The following is a 27,525-nucleotide window of genomic DNA, read 5'->3' as shown; positions in this document are numbered from 1 at the left end:
CACAAAGAGATCACTCGTTTCCATTTAGTATATAATGCTTTGAAGAATAGCATCACCATAATGTATAGCCGACTGGAAAACACATGACCTAGAAAGCATACATTCCAAGAACAGCTGCTTAATTAATCAGGAGACATCTACAAAACTACTAGCAAATGTACTGTTACATCCCTTATGTCCGGTGGAAAACTTCATAGAGACATAAAACTGATACACAAAAATGCATGTGTGGCAGGGCAGAAGCCCTGCTGCTGTAAATAGTGTGTGTGTAAGGTTGGCAGGGGTGGGGTTAAATCTGGCCACATGTATAAAAAGGACAAATCATTTGTTTCGAGGAGTTTACAGGTGAGTGTTTACACTGTGAGTTTGTATTACTTTGTAGTGAAGGCAAATGCCCCACCTACAACTGTTTAGTCTTTTGTTTAACCCTTTTATTTTGGCCCTCGTGCCCTGTTGGTTTGTTCCAGTGTTTTTGTTCTTTAAATAAACGCACCAGCGCTTAAAGTGCAGCTTTCTGTCTCTGGCTCCAATTCCGATGCTACCCTGTCACAGCATGTTTAAAATACAGTTTAACATGTATGCAAAGGTTTTGTAATCACAATTCAAATAAGCTGCCAAATCTCTAAACCAAAATTCTATTCTACGTTTTCTTTAATTGTAACTATGAAGGTCTAAATTGTTGAGTTGGACATTGGAACTGAACAAAACAGCAACATGATTCCAAACCGCGGTTGACCCCTGATGTCCTGCAAGAAACAATCCTGGCACCTAGACTACGACGAGTGCTGAAGACAGACATACATCTAGGATACCCACTATTACAACATTAATATAGTCAGCTGGGCGCTAAAATACTGATCATTTAAAAGAAAAATGAATCCTAGATAACAAACATTTAAAAAAAAAAAAATCTGGTTTAGCTTTGTGAACACTTTTTATGATATAATTGACGACGACACTTGCAGAAGCGTTTGTATATGTGTGTTTGGTTTAAATGACTCAACTAAGGGCTGATTTTTCTATTCCAGCAATGACACCAGAAACCTCAGGAAACAACTGCAATATTCAACAATACTTAAAACAGTGCTTACCTTTTATCTTTCCATCAGTCTCTTGTTTAAAGAGCTAATTTGTGGAACACCAGAGTATTCAATCCTGATTTCTATTAGACTGGTTGTACGGCTTTAATATTCTGGCTGCCTTTTTGCTTGCTAATGGATTTCTAAACAAACGCAGTGTCATCTACTTTATTAACAAAGATCTGTTGTGTTCATGTTGCAAGACCTGCTGAGCCCACCCAGGCCTGCAGTGCGTGCCCAGACGTACCGAGTCTAGTAACATTACCAGACTGCCAAGACCAACACAGCTCAACTTGGTTCACATACTGTAAGCAAAACACACAGCCCAAAAATGTAAGCCCTCTGTCACTGTCCAATATGTTTTCGATCTGATAAAAGGGTAGATCATATGTTTTTATAAGCAAGTTTTGTTTGAATAAGTTTACATTTACCAGTCATTTTTAAAATTCTATGAACTATACAAGAAATAGCTGCAGTAAGGTTATTGGATTCAGTCATGTGTCTATTTTCATAATTTCACTTTATTTTAATCTCACGCTATTACATTCAAAAGAAAAAGAACACGCAACGGAAATGAATTTGCCTCTGAAGCCCCGTAAAGGGCTCCCTTTAGAAGAGAGGTGTGCATCACTTCCTTTCATGGCCCGGCTTCTTGACCAAAATCAAAAACCCACCACGGCAACAGCAGCAGAGACGCTGTTTAGTGAAAGCGCCTTTACTTAAAACACACCTATTTAATACCAGCAAGACCAGTACAACTAGCTGTCTACAGACAGTACCAAACTGTCAGAGTTCATGCAACGTAACACAAATGTATATACTGTATATTTTGTCAAATTTGAATATTGCAGTGCAGACTTCTGTATACTTCCATACCCATACACCTATAAACAAAACAGAATACCAAACTAGAAACAAATTTATTGAAGCCCTTCCCGAGAGAAATTGACAATTGTAGCCGATCGGGCTGTAATTGAAAACAAGCGAGTTGTTTGTAAACCCAACATCAGATGGGGGAAGGGGGCTTGAATCCATCAAGCAAAGGGGCCGCACTCCAAAACTATGTTCTGTCACCAGAGGAAGCATGGTGCCAAATTCAATGTTCAGGCACAGTCTGTATGCAAACCAAGATTAACACTAGAAAATGTAATTTGATCGTTGCTCCAAGTGTGACGCTAAGGTCAGTGAACACCCGAAGGTAAGTTTGTATCGTGATTAGGGTTGATTCAATCATAGTGTTTTCAAATATTATTATTATTTTTTTATTAAACTTGAGTGTTTTAACTTTGTAACCTTAAACATGAAAGTCTATTGCAGCATCATACAATAAAATGTGGCTTGCTACATTTAATTTTGTTCAGGGAAATGTCCTTGGTGAATTCAGTGTCTTGAGCCTGCTATACGTTTGATTGTTTTGAGTTTATAGGGGTTGACAGAGGACCATGTTTGTTTCCCCATAATATTTTTAAAAACTCAATAATGGTTTGTTAAACTCATTATTACAAGTATGGCCTTTTTTTATCGACTGTATTTGACTGCCATTTTGGGGTTAAAATATTTTCTTTTAAGTCCGCCATGTGTGGTTGTGATAGCTTCAGAATAATTCTAATACCTCAGGCTGCTAACATCACAAACTAGTTTAGCAATCACAGTCTTGTAAATATGAAAATTGGACCGCCTAATTGAAGTCAGCACTTCAGCCGAGCGGTATGTCTAGTCAGCAGGTACTGTATCTAAAAAATGCTGCTTTTTTTTTTTTTTTTTTAACCCTTATTGAAACCTTCCTTGAAAAGTAACAGTACGGGTATTAAACGTCACAGTAAACATGAATAGCAGACCATGCTTACTCATATCACAGATTATTTTAGAAAAAGCTACTCGCAGACTAATAATCTATACTCCATTCCAAAAAACAAAACAAAAAGAAAACAGCAACTATAAAACATATCATTATTCCTCACTTGAGGATTGCTGCAATACATTTCTGTCTCCATATGTTTTTACTTTAGATGTTTTGGCAGATTGTTTATTAAAAATGCTCAACACGTGTCCTAAAATAGACCCCTGTGATACCCTGAGTAAACACATGCCAGACTGAAGGAGACCCTTTTAACACAAAACATTTGTTTTCTGTGATATAACTAGAAGCCAAACCGAGATATAATGGTCACCCCAAGGATAAGTATTTCAGTTTGTGTACTGGCTGTTTTATTTGTGAAATCTACTGGTGCAGTCATGGATAAATTGTAAAGTTAAATCTGTATTGATAGCAGAGAAATTACTTTATTGGTTATGAACATGCATGTGAAATGTATTCTGAAACTGCTATAGAAGGCTAGGAGTGTAAAATAAAATGCTTCTTGTAGATTGATGCAAAATCAAAACAGTTATCGTGTTCAAAATGTACAGCATGACAGACAAACAGGCATGTGGGTCAATGAAAGAGCTAAATGAAATGTATCCTTTAAATATAGTAATATTTAACATACTAAATACTGTACTTCATAGGACACAGATTATATATCTGTGTACAGTTTAAATGTAGATGCATTACATGGATAGGTTGATAGTGGACTATGTGGGTATTTTAATACAAATTAAACTAAAAACAGTCCAAATCAATGTGTTATTTAAAGATGTATGCACACCAACAGTATGCATTACAAATAAATAACTGTTTTGTCACTTGGCAGTGTTGCATACTTTCTATGATACCATTTACTATCAATGTGACAAACATATTGTAAAAAAATGTAATTCAATACAAATATGAAATTATTATTCCAACATGACAAAGAAAATTCACCATGGAGCACCACACAGGCCTGTCTAATAATAATAATAAAGACAGCAAAGACTACAGGTCTCAAAATGTAACCAATAACATGGGTAATTCAGGAATACATAAACATAGAATACAATCTATACACTCACGAAAAAGTAATGATCACCTATCATGAAAAGTCAAATGAGATTTTAAACAAAACAGATGTGAAAGTGACTGAAGTTTTTACTTTGAAGCATTAATACAAAAAAAATAATTCAAAAGAGGATTCTCTCATACAAAGAAGGTATCTTGTACATAAGAACATAAAAAAGTTTTACAAATGAGAGGAGGCCATTCGGCCCATCTTGCTCATTTGGTTGTTCGTAGCTTATTGATCCCAGAATCTCATCAAGCAGCTTCTTGAAGGATCCCAGGGTGTCAGCTTCAACAACATTACTGGGGGAATTGGTTCCAGACACTCACAATTCTCTGTATAAAAAAGTGCCTCCTATTTTCTGTTCTGAATGCCCCTTTATCTAATCTCCATTTGTGACCCCTGGTCCTTGTTTCTTTTTTCAGGTCGAAAAAGTCCCTTGGGTCGACATTGTCAATACCTTTTAGAATTTGGAATGCTTGAATCACAGTTTTATGGCCTGCGTGCACTACCTTACGCGTTTCTATATTATATGTAATTTGCCATGTGTCTGCCCAGTTCTGAATGCTTTCTAGATAATTTTGAATGACCTTTGCTGCTGCAACAGTGTTTGCCACTCCTCCTATTTTTGTGTCATCTGCAAATTTAACAAGTTTTCTTACTATACCAGAATCTAAGTCATTAATGTAGATTAGGAATAGCAGAGGACCTAATACTGATCCCTGTGGTACACCACTGGTTACCTCACTCCATTTTGAGGTTTCTCCTATAATCAGTACTTTCTGTTTTTTACATGTTAACCACTCCCTGATCCATGTGCATGCATTTCCTTGAAACCCTACTGCGTTCAGTTTGAGAATTAATCTTTTATACCATGTTGTATGCTTTGCAATTATCCACTGTCGATGTTGCATCCTCAAAAAAAACAAGCAGGTTAGTTAAACACGCTCTCCCTTTCCTAATACCATGCTGACTGTCTCCCAAGATACTGTTACCATATAGGTAATTTTCCATTTTGGATCTTATTACAGTTTCCATAAGTTTACATATAATAGAAGTCAGGCTTATTGGTCTGTAGTTACCTGGTTCGATTTTGTCTCCCTTTTTGTGGATCGGCATTACGTTTGCAATGCTCCTGTCAGTACAACCTGTTGCATGATCTTGGTTAGCGGTTTGTGAATAACTTCTTTCATTTCTTTAAGTACTGATGGGAGGATCTCATCCGGCCCAAGGGATTTGTTCTGTTATGCTAAAGTTATTTAAAACTGGATAAGAACAGGTCGACATGTGGGGCATGTTGTCCGTATCCTCCTTTGTAAAAACTTGTGAAAAGCAATCTATTGATCTATTAAACCATTTTGGCCATTTTGTTTTAGATGTAATTGTTTTGCGCCTCTAGTACTACATTTTTGAAAAATAGCCTTTTTCTGTGGATGTTTTCTCTATTTTAGTCTTTATGAGATAATCCCCTAAATTATTAAATTTTTTTGTCCTGTGCAGTTCAGGGCTTCCATACTTCTACATGTTGGAAATAAAAAGCAAATGGTGCTTAACTAGCTTACCCATGGCTATGTGTATTGTCTGTACAATAAACAATACGTTTTACTTTGCACCCCTGAGCAACTTGAAGGACTTCTGGGCGTTCTCTAGTCTATACAGTATGTGTTGAGCACGCAAATTAGCTGGATGTAATGTTTTTGGACCGTTTAAAGTAAGAAAGTGAATGAGTGCATGCACAGGTTAAAAATATTTATGTAAAACTGAAAGTTTGTCAGACTATAGCCAAAAACAATCTGAAAAGTCTACAGGAGGCTGGTAGGATGGTGAAGATTGGTGCAAAATTAAGGCCTATTATGTCATTCTGTTTCCCTGGCATTTTTCACTGAGTAAAAAGGGATGGTTTATGCAGATTTGGTACTGATTACAGATCAGAAAGTTGATCACCAACTTCAGATCTTATAGCAATGTGCACTTATGATAAAAATATACAGTATTAATACAAACATCCAGAAAGTACATTTGCACAGTAATGTTACAGCTTGTCAGTTTTTTCTGTTCTTTTACTATGTATTTGCAATATTTGTGTTTAAAAAAGAAACTTTTCCATAATCAACATGACTTGCATTTCTTTTTTAATAAGTAGTAGGCCCTGCTCTCTGACATTTTAAATATGTACATATACCAGATGATTGACTGAAGTCTTAAACCTATTTCCCCTAAAGTTATTCACTACAATTGCACAACTGCAACAATACCTGTGAACAGATGTATTCATTTGCATATATTTTTCCTTTTACCATAAGGGAAGACTCCAAAATAAGTAGTCTGCTATAGTGCATGGTAAACATATTGATAGCTGGATTAGTTCAATCAGCTAAAATGAATCAACAATCACGTACCCTTAATTATTGATTCAGCTGCAAACAGATCCCGTTTGAAGGTCACCTAAAGGACATACAAACCTTATTAGACTAAAAGCTAAAATAAATGAAAAACCAATACGAAAGCAATACCGTGAAGGAAAGACTGAACATGGTAAGCACAGTAAAGAAATGACGTGGTCAAACACATAATTACAGTAAATACCACCGGCGTGAAATGGTTGTGTTATTCACCAGAGACAAATTAAGTATTAAAATAATCGTGGCCTATTTTGTAACTATTTACAACGTTTCAACATTTTTTTTTTTAAACCCAGATTGCTTTCCTGTACAGTTTTTACAGTATTATCCTGCATATACTTAATACAAACAAACCTTCATAATATCAAAAATATCATTCTTTAACATTTTGTGCAATAAAAAAGAAGAGACTGACAGATACTGTCTTACAACGCACTTCCATTCAAAATGAATGAAAACAATGTGGGGGATTAGGTGGCCATTTTATACTGAGGCTGATTTGAATCAAATCCCGGTTCAATTAATAACTGTCAGATAAACAGTAACTTGAGAAACAAAAGTCATACAGATAGTTTGTGAATAGTATTATACAGTGTATCACTTGAAGTATACTTCCTGCCTTTTACAGCAATATTGAGATGTAACAAATTGCATTTTCTGTATTTACAGGCCCAGCTTTTGATAAATGCATAAACACAGCAAGATGCTAACCATTTTTGTTTTTAACAGAGTTCATAGTAAAATCTGGCAGACAATGCAAAGTGTTAATATGACATAGCAAGAAAAGTTGTACCTTTCCATAATAGTATTTGGCATGTATTTTAAACAACCAATAAAAATATATAACAGCAGTTATTATGCTAACAAGATCCCTTGAGCGCACAATATTCACTGAAGGCTTATTTTTAAATTACAATTTATATCTGTTGACAATAACAAACCACTCCCTGCACAGTGCTGGCCAGTCAAGCTAGTAGAAACTCAAAGCGAGGAAATATATATATATATATATATATATATACATTATATATATATATATATATATATATATATATATATTTTTTTACCAAGGTCAGAAGAATGTTTCTCCTTTATTAAAATACACAATAGTTACCATTGTATGATGTTAACAATTTTCGAGTTAATAAACACAATTTGAAACAATTTGGCAAAAACATGTTTAAATGTTCACGCATTTCCTCTTAGTGTTTTGAAACAGGGTATTGAGACAGCATACTCCAATAACATTAGGTGCCAACAGCTGTGCATGGAATATGGTAATGAAAATGTCATCCTGTACATAGAAGGGATGATGGCATGGTTAGCATCTTGGATCACAGGGAGATTGTTGTAGTTTAACCCCCACAAGAGCTGAAAACACATAATAGTGAATGACAACATTCATGTATGATTTGCAGGCTCCACATAAGCTAACACATATGGAGCTAAGACAGTGCCCAATAATGGGACAGGTGTGAACGAGTCAACCATTAACAGCTCGCTAAAGATATTTACGTTCAGCAGAGGTTAAAAAGACTTTAAACCTTACCTTCCAGAGAGTGGGTGGTCCCTCAATAAGTTTGGCTTTGGAGCCACAGTACTGCAGGACTAGCTGCAGACATTCTGTTCCGTACTCAAAGTCATAGTCGCTGCACTGCAAAAATAAAGTTATGGGTTTGATAATTATCTAACTTTTCACATACAAAAATCTATTACATATACTTATTTAAAGCTGGATTAAACCAATCCGGACCAACAGTTATCCCAAACAGGCTTTTGGATTCACCATGGCATCAGACAAAGCAAGTGCTGTATCAAACCACTTACCTCTCAGCCAATTAGTATTAGTAGTAGTACTAGTAGTAGTAGTAGTCGTAGTAGTAGTAATAATGTATTTGTCAGACGCATTTATCCAAGGTAGCTGTACACTTTAAAGAAACAGTGTACATTTATTTGTTGCAAGGGACAAGAACACAGGCTAGGTATTTAGCAGAAAAAATATAGATTTATATTTTTACAAGGTTCAATGTCATGCAATAGTACTAATAGGACTAACGCAATAATTATAGCAAATTGCAACATTTGAATCTATCTTGTGGTATCTTTTTAATGTATTGTATCTTTCAGGTTGTGTTACAAGTAAAAGAAGACAACAACATCTCAAATATGATTTTTCACAATAGACCACACTAGGGATAGTATTATGCGTCGTCTCATTATTTTTTTTTCTTATACATTACACCAACATGCTCTCCTAAAAAAGAATGCACTGCACTGAAAGGATACCTTTAGAACATAAGAAAGTTTACAAAACGAGAGGAGGCCATTCGGCCCATCTTGCTCGTTTGGTTGTTAGTAGCTTATTGATCCCAGAATCTCATCAAACAGCTTCTTGAAGGGGGGGGGGGGGGGGGGGGTCATACGCATCACACACATGGAGTCATAAGCAAAAAACACTCATCATATAATAGACGTATCCCCCCCCCAACTCAACACGACACGACCATTATGACAGTAGAAATAGACATAATGAAGCGTTCTTACCTTTGTATTAGTTAGTGATCAGCAGATGTGTCAACCGCACAGAGAGCACAGCGTGTGGTTTTCACTAACTCTATTGTGCAGAATAAATGAACTTTCTTCCTATGCATCGGGACGCTGGACATTTGCAATGAAATAGGGACTGTCCCGACCATATAGAGACTGTTGGCATGTATGTGTCAAACTGACCTGTACCAAACATTAACACAATAACTTAACATGTCTACAAAGCAGAAATGCATGCATGCCTGCATGGCCTCAACAAGGTCAGGATGTATATAATCCTGAAGGATTAATGCCTTTGTGGCAAGATGGCTTGCGGGTGACGTCAGACCAGGAAGTATATGGACACAGAATGGTGAGTGAATTGGTGAACCGGTTTATTGTAAAACAAATAAACACAAAGGTTTAATAAACAAAACGAAACACAATGGCCAAAACAAACAAACAGACTAACAGACACGGAACAAACAAACAAACAACCAAGTATCGTGCTGGTCTAAACTAGCACTGTTTACTTCTCTTAGGTTTCTCTCCTACTTACGACTCCCGTTCCGCCTCTGAACACCTAACCCCCGTGCATGATTCGTGACTGCTTTTATCTACAGCTGTGCCGGGACCCGATTGCTAATTAATCATTCACTTGAATCTCGGCACAGTCTGCACAAGAATTAATTGTGCACTCCCTGTGCCCGCATATAAATACCGACTTTAATCTGCACGTGAAGTGATTGTGCAATCCCTGTGTCTAAATACAAATATACATTTTAAATAACCTGTGCTACATAACCAACACTACCCCATGCACCAACACATACATACAGACAATAACAAACCACACAAAACATAAAATACGCACAGGAGCAGTGCACCCCGCCACAGCCTTCTGATATGAAATCCCTTCTTGTTTCTGATATACAAGGCATTATGGCAATGGCAGCTTTGTAAAATTACTGGGATGAAACAGGTTCATTTTTCTTGAATGATACCTTCAAATCGAACCTTACATGGAATCGTAATGCTAAAAAAAACTAAAACAAGCCCAGCTGTTTAAAGCACTAAAATCTTCACAAAACACTTGACTTTGTGGACGCATTTAAACAGGTCCCTGTGATGGACATATAATGGAGTTTTGGTTGTAAATCTCCCTCCCGACCTGTGAGGGCGCTAAGCATCAAGGACAGAGTTCTTTAGACGGGCTGGACTGACAGTTCTTTCCCGGGTCGGGGAGTTGGCCAGTCTGGAAGAAGGCGAGTCCTTGTTGCAGGAACGTATTGACCCGGAAGGTAAACAATGTAGCAGCCGCTGATTGTAAAGGCAGCTGCATTAGTTTACCAAGGGGTCATGCGTGACATAATAAAAAGGGGACAGAGACTCGTAATCTGTTCCTTCACTTGGGTTTTATTGAGAGACTGGAAGGACCATGCGAGACGCAGAGAACGCATACAGGAAAATATTCGTGAGTGTTTTGTTTGCTTGTTCGTGTCTGTTTAGAAACTGTCTGTGTTTTTGTTATATAGCACTAGACGGCTAAACACGAATCCGGAGCTGTCGCCACGGGCCAGCACAAAACCGGCCAACTACAGTGCACTACAGTGACGATTAACATTGTTATCAGCACTTGTTCAACACTGCACTACAGTCACGATTCACATTGTTATCAGCACTTGTTCACAAGTATAGCACGTATTATATTGTACTTCACCACAAGCACTGAGAGCACTCACTTTGGGCTTGTGATCGTGTGTGTGTCTAATTGTGTGTGTTAGTACTGTGCTTATTTACGGGACTGCAAATCTTTTGATTACTGTGCAATACATATTGTTGTGTATTGCCAGTTCATTATTATTTGCTGGCTGGTCATCGGACCATTGGATTAATAATCATTAAATTAACCATTTCACCCGTACTTTGTTGTCTGTTTGTTCTTGGGATTACTGCATCCGCACCACACCTGCTACTAATTACCACTTTGCCACAGTCCCCCACCGCCCCTACTCTTCTTCTAGGGTAGGGGTTAAAAGAGCCATTGGGGCAGCGTTGACCAATGGGGGGGAGTCTGGCTGTGGGTGTCCCTGGCCTGGTAATAAACAGCAATAACACCCAACTTATTTTGTATATATTTAGCTTCTGCAAAAACATAATTGATCTAAACTAAAGAAAACAATACAAAATGGGAAGGCACTTGCTTACTGCTGTATCTGATGTTTATTAATCTTGGTAACTCCTGTATAGACCATCAAAGAACTATTCTATAATGGTGGTAAAATAACTAACTTCCTACTGACTGGTTGCCACTAGGCAATTGTATTTTAAATTATATATTAGTTTGTTATATACATGCATAGTCTACACCCTAAAAGATACTGTCTCTCAATGTATCCTGTAGTATGTGTTGAATGCCACACACAGTTCTTTGAAGTATTCTGCTTGTACAATAGCCTAAGGCACACTTTGCCTTTGAGAGTCATCACTGGCCTTTCTAATGCAACATGTTGCTGTATTTCATATTGACAGCACTTCATATTGTATATCACTTTCTCCATGTTCCCTTTGGATACCACAATGGAAATATATTTATCATTAATACAACAAGTGTTGAGAGATCATGCATTGAATAACTTTTTCAAATGCAAAGCTGTGCAGAGGGAATTTGGGTATCTATACTATATTCCATTAATTCAAATTCAAAGACAGAATGACCACGTGAATCACACTGTTCCAAATTATACCACATTGCTAAACTGATGCAGCACTTGATCCAGGGAGAGTAATCCTCAAAATGTAGTTGTTTATTTAGGTTTAAACATTATTTTCCATACATCGACTGTATGGGGGCTGGCGTGTTATTCATACATCCTCATTCAGGGAATAATAGCAGTACTCCATGAACAATTCATGGTGTATGCATATATAACAACATACCAATACCAAAATGTCTGTACATATAAAATTAGAGCTACCAATATCATGAAAAGTAGATCACACTGTTGCCAGAACACAATTATCACTTTATGTTTTGTACTTTCCTACCACGTTATAACCTTTTTTTAGAATCAAGTGCCTGTGCTATAAAACACTTTGTAAAACGGCCTATTAAAAAGAAAATATTTTGAGAAATTATGACACCATGAGGGTAATGGCATCGGTGGTTTATCCATGCATTCTCCCTCAAGCCAGGGTGAAAGGCAATGCCAAACCCTTCAAACTGACCGAGTGGTTACCATTAGGACTAAGCAGAAAAACACAATATTTCACACTGGAAATACTGAAATAGACAAACAGTAAAATATGAAATAAAACACATGCCTTATCAGAAAAAAAACATAGTATAATATAATGTAGAATACTATATAATGTATAATATACTATGTAAAATACTATAACCCAGTATACAGCACACCTTTTTTTTTTTTTATAATTTAGTCGTTGCCAATTAGTTTTTATTATTTTCTCCCCAATTTGAAATCCAATTATTTTTTAGGCTCAGCTCACCGCTACCACCCCTGCGCTGACTCGGTAGGGGCGAAGATGAACAGACGCTGTCCTCCGAAGCGTGTGCCGTCAGCCGCCCGCTTCTTTACACACTGCAAGCTCACCGTGCAGCCGCCTCAGAGCTACAGCGTCGGAGGACAACGCAGCTCTGGGCAGCTTACAGGCAAGCCCGCAGGCGCCCGGCCAGACTACAGGGGTCGCTGCTGCGCGGTGAGCCAAGGACACCATGGCCGACCTAACCCTCCCTCCCCCCGGGCGACGCTCGGCCAATTGAGCGCTGCCCCCCTGGGAGCTCCCGTCCACGGTCGGCTGTGGAATAGCCTGGACTCGAACCGGCGACGTCCAGGCTATAGAGCGCATCCTGCACTCTAGCGAGTGCTTTTACTGGATGCGCCACTCGGGAGCCCCCTACAGCACACCTTTTAAACAGTGCACAACCCATAGATAAAACACAAAAATTCTCTCAATGTTTGTAAAAGGGTGGATGTTATATTTGGAAAATTACCGTAGCTAATGAGTTTAAACAACATTGAAGTAAGCATAGGAGCCAAGATGTGTTATGCTGAGAATCTGCTCAAGTGAGCTACATCTTTACTTTCATCTCCAAGTAACAACAATAAAACATATACTGTAAATCCAGAAATATTTGCGGCCAAAATATTTGCAGAATCACACCCAGAAGACCAATTTCGCTCCATTAATGTTGGCGACCTGTTGCCTAGGGTGACCACCCATCCCCAATTGGGCAGGACAGTCCCGAAATGTAAAGATCAAGTCCCAGTCCGGGCTTAATGCCTCCAGAACGTAATTTGTCCCGAATTTGTAGACACAGTGCAATCTTACAGTTTAGCACCACAGTCAAACCACAGCATATCTGTTTATAGCACATCATAGCACCGTCTCTGCCGCATTATTTTGCAATCCCTTACACTTGCTCGCCAGTTAAAACAGTAAAAAAAATGTATGTATATATCCAGGCGTGCCCCCAGAAACCTTTCACATGGTACGCACAACTGAACCACACCGACATCCCATCTCATGCAAATAACAACTCTGCTGCAACATGCTGTAGAGTGTTTCAGTCAGAGTGCAGCATTTCTGTTCTTTCCTGAGTTTCCCTTTTTCTAAATGAATAAACACAGCGCGCTGCCATCGAGACAGATCAGCAACTAAAGTGAGAGCCAAATAGTCCACAACAATAAAAGCAACAAATAAATTTGAAATACAGGCTTAAAGGAAAAAGTAGCTCACAAATATTTTATGCTGGTTCCATTTCTAATTATTTCACTCTCACAATCACAACTAATCATTACTCCTCCCCCCAGGAAACAGTAAAAATATGGAAATATACCCCAGCACAAGAAATGGCAGGTGTCCCGTTTTTGCATTTTGAAAAGGTGGTCACCCTACTGTTGCCCTGAAAGTTGTATACTAGTTCATAATACTATATATACAACATGAAGACCTGATGATGGCTAATATTACTGTATGTGCCTTCAAAAAATAAAAAAAATAAAAACATGTTTAGTGTATTTATACAGTGTATTTACATAAAGACTAACGATTATCACAGGGTTTGAAAAAAGAAAAAGACAATACTGCATACACAATATAATTTACTGACAGGAAAATGAATATGAAAATCAATCAACCAAAACTGTTTAAAATGCAAGAACTACACAAATAACTTCAGAGACATTTGGTGTATGCAGTGTATAGGCCTACTAGTGCAATATTAACTCCAAAACAGAACTGAATGCAAATTCTGATATCATAGTGAATCAACAGAAATACTACTAGAAAGTATTTATCAAAGTTAAAATGTGTGTTTTTTTTTTTTTTAAACTAAACATTCTATTTTTTAATTTACAACAGAGGGTCACAGAAAAGCTATGTGGAATGTTCTAAAAAAAAATAAATAAATAGCCACCCACACAGTTAGAACATGGATTTTACTATGCCATAGCAAAATATGAAAATGGATACATTTACAGTAGCTTTTATTTATTATTTACAAGATAATCTAAATTGTACCAAATACGAAGCTACTGTACTGTAAACCCATCTGTTTCCAGGTCTCTATCTTTTTTTTTTTTTTTTTTTATACGGATTCTGCCAAGTCAACGCTCTGGTTTGAACGATCACCCCATCCCAACTTTTAGCTGAAAGTCAAATTTTCACCATAATTTCTGGTTTTTAATAATCATGCGCAAATAATGCCTGAGGGAAAATATCGCGGCTCACGTGAATAATAAAAAACTGCCTAGAAGTAGTTGCTCTGTGCATTGAATGATTCAGGGTTAGGGTTAGGGTTCCAGCGCTTGGCCAGTTGTGCACCGCCCCCTGGGAACTCCCGTCCACAGTCGGCAGTGGCATATCTTGGATTAGAACCGACGATCTCCAAGACATAGGGCGCATCCTGCACTCCAGAGGAGTGCCTTTACCGGATGCACCACTCGGGAGCCCCCATGCTTTCCTATTGTTACGCTACAATTCACTTTTTTTTTTTAGACACTGCAAGAGCTTGTAACTTGGGCACCATTGCAATAATGCCTATAATTTCACCCCTGCCAAGTTCCATTATATTGTCAAGAGTTTAGAAAAAAATATAACAAAAGGGTAACTTGGGGAAAAAAACACAGCAGGATAAGTTGATCATTAAAGAAAATGAATTATATCAATGAATAGTATTGTTTTAGGAACCAGGGACAAAGTACCAAATATATATCGAATTACATTTAAATCTTTTTAGATAGGGATCCAATAAGTGTTAATGAAACAAAAAAGGGCAGTAATTCATAACAAGCACTGTAGCATAAGCTTGTGTTGGTACAAAATGTCAAGTTAAATCAACATCTGGTGCCTTACCTGCTGATACGCTTGATATATGGTATCAAATAAAAATGCCTGGGGCATTTCACTAGCTCTGTATTTAGCACGCTCCAGTGAACTGTCCAGGCAGCCCTCCGATGTTGTGGCAATCACAGTGGAAACAAGGGGTCGGGTGGCTCCAGCTGCCTGCAAAATATTGGATTAATTTTGGTTTAGAATTACATGGGTGAAAATGACATATCCTTCCCTATAATCAGAAAGACAGGCCTGTCAATTTTAATGGGAGCTCAGTGCCCACATCACTGATTTGCAAACCTTTAATTACTTTAGAAGTTTTGTAAATTGTAATGATTAAATATAAATTTAAATTCCAAAAATGCAGCTCATATTCAATGATGCATACATGTAGGTGCAAATCTGCTCATTCTTCATTTAATTAAAATGAGTCTTCAAGCAAAAAGACATTACAGCAAGTGTCCTATTCGTTGACAGTCAATACCGTGATATTTTTCAAAGATTTCCCTTTCAAATTGTACATCAAAATGTATTTTATTGATTAATATCTATACCAAAGTGATTACATGCAAACTACAGTACGCTGAACAGAAGATTCCAAACACAAGTCAGTCTAGATTTTCATCAAGGTACTTTACCTAGATTGCTCCAGTAAAAACCCAACTGTATAAATGGGTAATTGTATGTAAAAATAATGTGTAAAAAATAATGTTATTGTATGTAAAAATAATGTGATACCTTGTAACAATTGTAAGTCGCCCTGGATAAGGGTGTCTGCTAAGAAATAAATAATAATAACACTATGTAACACAATTTTTGTTCCTGGGTAGTAAGTGTTATTTTCTAATTGCTTATGCCTCAAAAGTATAGAAAATGGCTATTATTCCCCACAAACTTTGCTTTTGTGACCAGGACAGTGATATTTTGAAATGTACCTATTTCCAATGAGAAAACGGGCGAATTTGTGTCTTTTCGTTCACATAAAGTCAGAAAAAAACAACACATGAATCCAAATTAACATGTATTTATACTAAAGTAATACAAAAATGACTACAAAAGATTTAGAAGTGAGTAGTTTTCCATGATTTACGATTATACTGTAAATCACTTTCACGAATCAGCCCCCAAATGTAGTCTCCCATCATGTTCTCGTTATACTGTCCTTGGTAGCGGCGTTCAAAGTCCAGTATATCCTGGTGGAAGCGCTCGCCTTGCTCCTCGGAGTACGCTCCCATGTTCTCCTTGAATTTATCAAGATGAGCATCAAGGATATGGACTTTGAGGGACATCCTACAGCCCATTGTGCCGTAGTTCTTCACCAGAGTCTCAACCAGCTCCACATAGTTTTCGGCCTTGTGATTGCCCAGGAAGCCCCGAACCACTGCGACAAAGCTGTTCCAAGCCGCTTTCTCCTTACTAGTGAGCTTCTTGGGGAATTCATTGCACTCCAGGATCTTCTTTATCTGTGGTCCGACGAAGACACCGGCTTTGACCTTTGCCTCAGACAGCTTAGGGAAGAAGTCTTGAAAGTACTTGAAGGCTGCCGACTCCTTATCTAGAGCTCTGACAAATTGTTTCATAAGGCCCAATCTGATGTGCAGTGGTGGCATCAGCACCTTCCGGGGGTCCACCAGAGGCTCCCACTTGACGTTGTTCCTCCCCACAGAGAACTCGGTCCGCTGTGGCCAGTCCCGCCTGTGGTAGTGCGCCTTGGTGTCCCTGCTGTCCCAAAGGCAAAGATAGCAGGGAAACTTGGTAAAACCACCGTGGAGACCCATCAGGAATGCCACCATTTTGAAGTCTCCTATGACCTTGATGCCATCTCAGAAAAATGCAGATATGTATCCACTTAGGCAGCTGGAACTAAACTGAACTGGTGGGCTTAAGGCCCCTGTATTTATACTACTATTTATATTACTGGAAAGTTCTAGAAGTTACTCCAAGTTTACTCAGCACTGAATCTATCTGGAATGTTCTGGAAAATAGGTAAATTTCAAAATATCACTGTCCTGGTCACAAAAGCAAAGTTTGTGGGGAATAATAGCCATTTTCTATACTTTTGAGGCATAAGCAATTAGGAAATAACACTTACTACCCAGGAACCAAAAAAAAAAAAAAATTGTTACACGGTGTAATAATAGGAGCTAGGAGTCACAAATTGATAACAAATACAGAATACATTCTGGAAACATTATCTTACTTCTTCAGTTTATAATCCGGGGGTGGGGGGGGGGGGGTTGAAATTTTAGAACAGTATTCGACATATCAGCCACTATTATCATATTAGTATTAGTATTATCACAGTATTTAATTGGCTTAATCTGGAAAGGGAACAAGGCACATGTTTGTCTGTGATCAGTGTTACAAAACCTTAATTGATTTTGGTTCTGTCTTCCAGTTTGACATTGGGCTGCAAGCTTCAATTCTGTGAATTCTGTACCTTGAACTAAAACAATTTATATATATATACACAGTGCCTTGCATAAGTATTCACCCCCCTTGGACTTTTCTACATTTTGTAGTGTTACAACATGGAATTAAAATGGATTTAATTAGGATTTTTTGTCACTGATCTACACAAAATAGTCCATAATGTCGAACTGGGGAAAAAAATCTACATATTTTTCAAAATTATTTACAAATAAAAAACTGAAAAGTCTTGATTGCATAAGTATTCACCCCCTTTGCTGTGACACCCCTAAATAAGCTCTGGTGCAACCAATTGCCTTCAGAAGTCACATAATTAGTTGAATGGAGTCCACCTGTGTGCAATTAAAGTGTCACGTGATCTCAGATTAAATACACCTGTTTCTGGAAAGCCAGAGTTTGTTAGAGAGCATATCTAAACAAACAGCATCATGAAGACCAAGGAGCTATCAAAACAAGTCCGGGATAAAGTTCTGGAGAAGCACCAATCAGGGTTGGGTTATAAAAAAATATCCCAAACGTTGAACATCCCCCAGAGCACCGTTAAATCCATTATTAAAAAATGGAAAGACTATGGCACAACCGCGACTCTGCCTAGAGAAGGCCGTCCACCAAAACTCAGTGACCAGGTAAGGAGGGCATTAGTCAGAGAAGCAACCAAGAGGCCAATAGTAACTCTGAAGGAGCTGGAGAGATCCACAGCTGAGATGGGAGAAACCGTCCATGGGACAACTATAACCCGGACGCTCCACAAAGCTGGGTTTTATGGAAGAGTGGCGAGAAGAAAGCCATTGCTGAAAAAACCCATATCAAATCCCATTTGGATTTTGCCAAAAGGCATGTGGGAGACACAGCAAACATGTGGAAAAAGGTTCTCTGGTCTGATGAGACCAAAATTGAACTTTTTGGCCTTAGCGCAAAATGCTATGTGTGGCGCAAAGCCAACACTGCTCATCGCCCTGAGAACACCATCCCCACGGTGAAGCATGGTGGTGGCAGCATCATATTATGGGGATGCTTTTCATCGGCAGGGACTGGGAAACTGGTCAGGATTGAGGGCAAGATGGATGGAGCCAAATACAGGGAAATTCTAGAGGAAAACCTGTTTCAGTCTGCAAGAGACCTGGGACTGGGGCGGAGGTTCACCTTCCAGCAGGACAATGACCTTAAACACACAGCCAAAGCTACACTGGAGTAGTTTAAAAACAAGAACCTGAATGTCTTAGAATTGCCCAGTCAAAGCCCAGACCTCAATCCGATTGAGAATCTGTGGCAAGACTTGAAAATTGCTGTTCACCAACGGTCCCCATCCAACTTGACAGAGCTTGAGCAATTTTGCCAGTAAGAATGGGCAAAAATTGCAGGATCCATAGATGTGCAAAGCTGGTAGAGACTTATCCAAAAAGACTCACAGCTGTAATTGCTGCCAAAGGTGCTTCTACCAAGTATTGACTCAGGGGGGTGAATACTTATGCAACCAACAAATGTCTTTTTTTTGTTTAATTAACTTTTGTGTCACAATAAAAAATATTTTGCACCTTCAAAGTGTTAAGTATGTTGTGTAAATCAAATGGTAAAAATCCCAATTAAATCAATTTTAATTCCAGGTTGTAACACTACAAAATGTGGAAAAGTCCAAGGGGGGTGAATACTTATGCAAGGCACTGTATATATAGTTAGGTTTGAAGGACTTGGTAACATATTTATGCCAAAAAGTTGTCCCAGGTGCCGGCCTAACTGACATGTTAATGCATTCCAGCTTTTCCACTCACTACTCATTTTCTAATTCCTGGAAGGACAAAATAAATCAAAAGAAAGAATACTGATGTCGTTGAATGAGGTTTCCAGTTGAACAACACCCTTTGCTCTCGCCCTGAACCCAAGAAGCCAAATTTACAAATGACTTCCCTTCTCAGCAAATGATACCAAACCACTAATGGGTTTTAGAACTCTACTTGGAGTCTTGCTAATTCTGGTCCTCCTTCCAGATGGAGGCCCCAGCAATTGCCATGTCCCCATGAGTGCAATCAGCCTATATTAGCTAACTCCCTATCACAGAACTATGCACAAGGCCACAGCGTCCTAAATTGTTTATTTAAACAACGGGATGGTTCTCTCCTTTTTTGAACTACTCAAGGGAACAGCAACAAGTAGTATAAACAGAAAGGAGTAGACACTAGTTCACATTTGTGATATGCTTATGATTTTCATATTACCAATTTAATGGGGTCCACAGAGAGATTGCTTTTTGTGCTCCCTTGAGCTACAGATGCAAATCAGCTGGGGAGGTGCCAGAGGTGCACTGGTGCAGACATCCCAGGCCCTGCTACGTATGTAAGGTTCAGCAGCTTTATATTATAATTTGTTTTAGTATTATAACTTTTTGCACAGATTATTATGAAAATAATCCACAGCTTGTTGCAAAAACATTTACTCTGGGCAATCTTTATTCATTTATTCCTTTTTTGGGGGTGTGACGGGGTATGCCCCACCCCATCACACTCCCAAAAAATGTGTTTCGTTTCGTATTAATGTTAAATGTATTTGCGTTGTTATTATTTTAGTTAAATGCAGTTTGCTTCTCGTCTCTGCCAAAATACATCCTGTGAGAATGCGTGGTCGGCAGCTAATAATTTATTGACAAATTGGCTGTCGACCATGCTCATTAAAAAAACCCATACAGAATGTGGTCGAGGGATAAACAAGGTAATTGACAACCATTTAATCCCTAGAACACTATATATACACTGGCAGCTGTGTGCTGGGATGTTGGTTGTGGAGTAGAGTAGAAAGGAGACAGAGAGAAAGTATGAACAAAGAAACTAAAAACAGTTGCTATTCATGCTGGATTAAGACCAGCACAATACTTGTTTGAGTTATTGTGTAATTCATCCAAGCTCTCTGGGCCTCAAGATGGGGCCTTGCCTGCGAGGAGGAGGAGGAGGGGGAGCCTGAGTGTCCAGCGATCAAGAGGGGTGAGCCCGAGTATTCAGCACCCAAGAGAGGGAAGCTCAAGCGTCCAACGCCCAAGAGGGCAGAGGTCGAGTGTCTAGCACCCAAGAGAGAGGAGCCTGAGCCTCCAGCATCACTGGGAGAAGCCCCGCTGTTGCCAGCGCCACTGGGAGAAGCCTTGCTGTCTCCAGCTCTTGAGGAACAGCTGCACCAGTCTCCAGGGAGACAACCTGTTGCTCCCACCTCCACCGCCAGAGGGAAACTACCTGCTGCTCCAGCGTCCACCACACAAGGAGCTGGAGCTTCCACCACCACCAGAGGGAGAGCTTCTACAGCTACTTCTACCTCCACCATCAGAGGGAGAGGAGCTGCCACTACCACCACCAGGGGGAGACTAGGAGCTCCTGCCACCGCCTTGGCCAGAAGCTCCAGAGTTGCTGTTACCTGCCGTCTCCTCCCTAGGGCCCGCTCCTGCCGTCTCCTCCCGAGGGTCATTTCCAGCCGCCTCCTCCCGAGGGTCCGCTCCTGCCGTCTCCTCCCGAGGGTCCGCTCCTGCCGTCTCCTCCCGAGGGTCGCTCCTGCCGTCTTCTCCCGAGGGTCGCTCCTGCCGTCTTCTCCCGAGGGTCGCCTCCTGTCCTCTCCTCCCGAGGGTCGCCTCCTGTCCTCTCCTCCCGAGGGTCGCTCCTGCCCTCTCCTCCCGAGGGTCCGCTCCTGCCCTCTCCTCCCGAGGGTCCGCTCCTGCCCCCTCCTCCCGAGGGTCCGCTCCTGCCCCCTCCTCCCGAGGGTCCGCTCCTGCCCCCTCCTCCCGAGGGTCCGCTCCTGCCCCCTCCTCCCGAGGGTCCGCTCCTGCCCCCTCCTCCCGAGGGTCCGCTCCTGTGCTTTCCTCCCGAAGGTCCGCTCCTGCCGTCTCCTCCCGAGGGTCCGCTCCTGTCATCTCCTCCCGAGGGTCCGCTCCTGTCATCTCCTCCCGAGGGTCCGCTCCTGTCATCTCCTCCCGAGGGTCCGCTCCTGTCATCTCCTCCTGAGGGTCCGCTCCTGCCATCGCATCCCAGGGATTGCTCCTGTCCTGTTCTGCATCGCCTGGTGACGTCGAGCCTGCGCCACCTGGGGACACCTGTCCCGCACCATGCGGGGTTGCCTGTCCGGCACCGGCTGAGGATGCCTCTTCATCAACGGCTGAGGACGTCTGTTCATCAGTATTGGAGTCGAGTCCACTGTATCCGAGTTTGAGTTAAGACCAAGACCAGGACTGTCCGAGTCCGAGTCAAGACCGAGTCTTCATAGGACCGAGTCCGAGTTGAGCCCTCAAGTCCAGCAAAAACGTAACTGCCGGATATTTGGATAGTAATAAATGAGAATAATTACTAGTACTACTACTACTAATAATGATCGGTGGCGGCTGGTGAACTTTGAGAGGGGTGGGGCGTCGGAGAACCAACTCTTATTTTATCCCCCAACCATAACCCCCCGTATTTCACCTTGCCCACATACAGGTACAACATAAAAACACTTATACTACTTACACACGATGTACTATATTTAACTGTTCTTCAGTTATCCTACATTGTGTCAAATCAGCGATTTGAAATCACTCAGTGTCTGTTTATTTCCAAAATATTTTTGAGAATCCACTTAATTGTTACTGACTGCATTACATTATCGAATGACAGATTGATTTCTCTTTTTATCTCCGATATAACAGACATAAATGATAGTGAAGCTAAAGGGGAAACAGACAAATTACTGTGACAGACGTTAATACTGTATTACCAATATAATTGTGGAACACTAGCATTCCTTGTGAACATCTGAACTAATAGGTGGACTCTTGCTAATTTAAACGATATTATTTGGGACTTGAATCAGACATTCGGGTCGCAGGATTTATGCACATGCATGTATCGTGAGTGTAGACTGTGTTTAACCCAGGACCTTAATTCAATGAAGGATTTTAATTTTAATTGCAATAACTGGGAAAAGTATAATTATTTTTCATTATTTGTAATATGATTTTATTTAGTAAAAAATAACCTGCCACTGGAGGTGGGCCTTGCACCGCTGTCAGCCTTTCCGCTACCAGCGTGACCTCTGGAGGAGTTTCTTGCACCACTATCATCATTTCTGCTGCCAGCGTGGACACTGCCGAAGGGCCTTGGACCGCGGCCGCCAGAACTGCCACCAGAGCTGCTGTTGCCACCTCCGCAGCTAGGAGGCATGCTGTTGCCGCCTGGCACAGCCAGGAGGCCGGTTCCCTTTGCTACCGACCCCCGGGGATGTTTTGTTGCCGCTACCCGTGGCCTCATTGTTGCCTCTGTTCCTGTGCGAGGCCAACGAGAGAGACTTTTAGGTCTTTAAGGGGAGAGGTGGCAGTTAAGGCCATGTGTAATGTTTTTTTTATTATTGTTACTGTTTAATGTATTTGTATTATTATTTTAGTTAAATGTAGTTGGCAGGGACGATGTTTGATTGTCGCCTCTGCCAAAATACCTCCCGTGAGAATGTGTGGTCGGCAGCTAATAATTTATTGACAAATTGGCTGTCCACCATGCTCATTAAAAAAAACTGTGCAGAATGTGGTCAAGGGATAAACAAGGTAATTGACAACCAGTTAATCCCTCGAACACTATATATACCAACAGCTGTGTGCTGGGAGGTTGTATTTCCTGGTCTGACGTCACCCACCAAGCCATTCATGACAGGAGGTATTTCAAGAGGCATTGTATCATTATTATTATTATTATTTGTTTATTTAGCAGACGCCTTCATCCAAGGCGACTTACAGAGACTAGGGTGTGTGAACTATGCATCAGCTGCGGAGTCACAATTACGTCTCACCCGAAAGATGGAGCACAAGTGACTTGCTCAGGGTCACACAATGAGTCAGTGGCTGAGGTGGGATTTGAACCGGGGACCTCCTGGTTACAAGCCCGTTTCTTTAACCACTGGACCACACAGCCTCATACATGTATATATACAAACATTACACTAGTTCAAATAAGGTACAACGGAAATGTGTCCCAATGTGCTGAAAGTGACCAAGAATGGCAACAAGACATATCAAGATTAACATCATGTTACCATTTTTAAAATTTAAACAATGTGCCGTGATTTATCCCAGGGGGTAACAAAATCAATTTTGTGCCCCAAATCAGAAAGCTACTGCCATCAAGACTTCCTTTATTAATATATTATTTTTGGTTTGTAAATTTATGTTAAAATGTTACCAATCATTTCCACAGATTAGGCAAGGTTACAAATCATAGCTGTCTCTTAGGGATTCTGTCTGAATCAGCTTTGGCTTAGAGCCGGGCAACAGATCATAATTACTGTAGGATGATTAATTTTTCCCTCCATTCTATTTTATAAGAATTGTTACCACATGTAAATGCCTGGAAAATATGTTTATACAAATCAAATGGATTGCAATGGCAAACATCCACAGCCACATTTACTGTCTGAACAAATTTAAAAGCACTAGCCATCAGTCCCTGTATTTCTGCCAGTAGAAACGTGCATGTTTCTGCACCAAAACCTAATTATAACACTAGTGTAAGTCTCTCAGCCACATAACTACTCCTACTGCCTCTGAAATTCAGGCACTAAATTACTACCTAGTATCTAAATGTTATAGGAGTTGCTTCTTCAAAGTTAAGACTGATTACAGATTTTTTCACATTTGTAATCAAAGTCATTTTTATTTCTTAAAACTCTTAATGCATAGGTGGGTGAAAACTTAGTGTGCCTTCAACATCACCAAATAAAATATAACAGTATAAATACAACTGTTGACGGAATTAAACAAATTGGTTCCTGTAGGATTGACAGGTGAAATGAAGTAACAATTGGAAGGGTTTGACATTGATCAGTTCACTTCACAGCCTCACTGGTAGAACTGAAACTTTTTCTGAAAGTATGCAGGCACCAGAATCTTTTTGGATAGTGATAACTTCGGGAGGCTGAAGTCCAAGTTCGTTGCTCGTAGTAAATTTTTTTAATAACTTTTTTTTTGTTTCTCAGCTTTTGAATAACGAAAAACTAACAACAAACCAGGTTGTTTTTCATTGTTTGTTTTCCAACTTATGAATAACAAAAAACAAACTAGGACTGGGACAATGCATCGATGCATTGAATCGTTGGAATAACCATCGATGAATAAAATAACCATCGACAGTTCATTAATAGGACCGTTTTTTATTAGGACCGGCAAAATTTAAATATACACTCTTATTCCTTGCCTTTCCTTTGGTTCCTTTAAATAATAATAAAATAAAACCTCCCTGACCACACGCAGCACGTACATTTTCAGAGTAAGCGTGACAAAAAAAAAAAAAAAAAACCTAGAGAAGAGACTAGAGGTAGGCCGCATTTCCAGATCAGATTTTGCTAGTTAAATTGTCGATTTAATTAAATTTTAAATAATGCTGTCAGATGTTTGGAAGTTCTTTTGTAAAAAAAAAAAAAAAAAAAAATTGTAAAAAGGTAAAATGCGCTGTTTGTGGAGTTTTAATGAGCTTCTGTGGTAATACCACCAACCTGCGGGATAATTTAGTGACAGCACCCGACAAAATACGACAGCGGGAACACAAGTAAAAAACAAAAGGAAGCAACCCCTTCAGTGACAGTTTATTTTGGAAAGAAAGTTGATCCAAAAAGCGTCAGAGCAAAAGAAATAACAGGCCTGACAGCGGATGTGGTCACACAAGATATAAGACCTGTTGTTATAGTAGAGGGAGCTGTGTTTAAAAATCTGATTTTGAATCTTGCTCCGGGCTATGAAATGCCCTGTCGAAAGACAATCTCCAAATTCATTACTCTGGATCACGAACATGCAAAGGAAAAGCTTAGACAAGATTTAAGTCAGGAGTGTAATTCAATGTCTGTCACTATGCATGGCACAAGAAGCATGTCACCTGCCATTACATTAAGCAAAACTGGGAATGAGTCAAAAGTATTACCGACAGGAAAATTACATGAGAGACACACAGCTGTGAATTTAGCAGAAGCGATAAACACAGAGTGGCTACAAAAGTAATAGCGGCCAACGTGTGCAGAGCAATGTCTTTGCTTTCTGCAAGCGAGCGTGCTGTGTTACTTTTTGGTAGCATGGCAAGAGTGAGCTGTACAGGGCACAAAATAAATCTCTGTATTCAGAAAAGCTTGGAGGATGTACGACAAGTCCATACGTTAGTGGCAGCAGCAAGGAGACTGGTTGCACATTTTAAAAAGAGTGAGATGGCAACAAGTGCTTTAAATAGGAAACAAACAGAAATGCTGAACACAGAAAATGTACCACTCAAGTTAATACAAGATGTACAAACAAGGTGGAACATGGTTTATTATATGTTTGAATGCCGCCTTGAATTAAAATGGCCAGTTATTGCTGTTTTGTCAAAACCAGATTTGACCAAAAAGTCTGACGCAGCTACTTTAGATCTCACAACTGAGCAGTGGAAGCTAATGGCTGTGATACTACCTCTACTACAGCCATTCGAACTGGCTACAGTACTTTTGAGTGCAGAGAAAAACATTACGGCTAGTTCTTTGTACCTTCTTGCAACCGGGATAAAACATAGACTGACTGAAGTTCCTGATGAAGGGGAGACACCGTCGTCTTCAAATTCAACTGATTTGCTAAATTTAGTTATACAGAGTTTGAGAGATAAGCTAGTGCGTAATTTGTCTCTGCAATTTTGTTTACATCAGCTGAATGACCCGAGTAATGAGGTTATGCCACTGCTTTGTGTCATTTCTTGACCCCACGATTTCGCCATCTGGATTTCCTATCCTAACAGGCCAAAGCCCACGTGTCTGAAGCACTGTCTTCCAAACTAGTGAGCTGGTGGAGGACAACCTCGAAAATGACGGAAATCATGCCTGTACAAGTGAGTGCAGCACAGAGGACTTAACTGTTAAAAAGAAAACGAAGACCGAACAAGCAATGGAATTGTTACTTCGTGGACGGCAACAAACACACACTACTTCCAAGGAAACCTTAATCCTTAATCCTTATGCTTCTGGTGGAAAAATAACCAAACGCTTTCCCAACCTAGCAGCCTTGGCAAAGAGCATGTTAAGTATCCCTGCAACATTGGTCCCGAGCGAGCGTGTGTTCAGCAAAGCAGGGATGCTTGTAAACAAACTGTTCTTTGAAACCGGAGAATGTGGATGCCATAATATTTCTGAATAAAAACAGAAAATAAGCTCTGGAGAGAGCACAGACTTTGTTACGTTGGACTTGTAAATAGTTATTCTTATGTTCCCCGTTGGAGTTTTTTTTTTTATTTCTCTAATCTTAAGGTAAGACAGTAATATTTGTAATGTTTTATTAACTTTCTGTGAAACCTCACCGACAGTGTGACTAGACATACATAATTAGAAATGTTTAGTTTTAAGTTCAACTGGAGAAACGTTTACTTTTTGTGATTAGATTTGATGAAGATATATGTACTTATTATTTACACGTTTCTTTTGCGTTATGAAAAAACGATGCATCGGGTCTTTATGAAAACGATGCATCGATAGTAAAAAAAAACACTATCGTCCCAGCACTAAAACAAACTAGTTCTTTTTTTTTTATTTTTCAGCTTTTGAATAATATTAACTATTATGAATTAGTCATTTAGAAGGCACTTTTATCCAAAGCATCTTAGAGACTAGGGGTTGAACTATGCATCAACAACTGCTGCTGCACAGTCACTTACGATAGGACCTCGGTTTTCAGTCTCATCCAAAAGACAAAGCACAAGGAGGTAAGTGACTTGCTCAGGGTCACGCACAGTGAGTCAGTAGCTGAGCCGAGATTTGACCTGGGAACCTCCTGGTAGCAAGCACTGTTCTGTAACCACTGGACCACAAAGCCTA

At 39.7% G+C, this 27,525-nt stretch overlaps 1 protein-coding gene across 1 annotated transcript in view; it reads right to left on the bottom strand.

Annotated features, from left to right (window-relative positions):
- LOC117399487 (D-ribitol-5-phosphate cytidylyltransferase) overlaps positions 1 to 27,525 on the bottom strand; it is a 66,434-nt gene that overhangs the window by 34,978 nt on the left and 3,931 nt on the right. The window contains exons 4-6 of the mRNA XM_033998713.3: positions 15,307 to 15,456; positions 7,952 to 8,056; positions 6,400 to 6,445 (exon numbers count right to left, since the gene is read on the bottom strand). Of these exons, the coding sequence (XP_033854604.2) occupies positions 6,400 to 6,445; positions 7,952 to 8,056; positions 15,307 to 15,456 (301 nt within the window). The remainder of the gene's footprint in view (positions 1 to 6,399; positions 6,446 to 7,951; positions 8,057 to 15,306; positions 15,457 to 27,525) is intronic.

This window comes from Acipenser ruthenus, chromosome 4, assembly GCF_902713425.1.
Source record: "Acipenser ruthenus chromosome 4, fAciRut3.2 maternal haplotype, whole genome shotgun sequence".
NCBI classification, from domain to species: domain Eukaryota; kingdom Metazoa; phylum Chordata; class Actinopteri; order Acipenseriformes; family Acipenseridae; genus Acipenser; species Acipenser ruthenus.
This window is presented reverse-complemented; position numbering and strand designations above follow the sequence as displayed.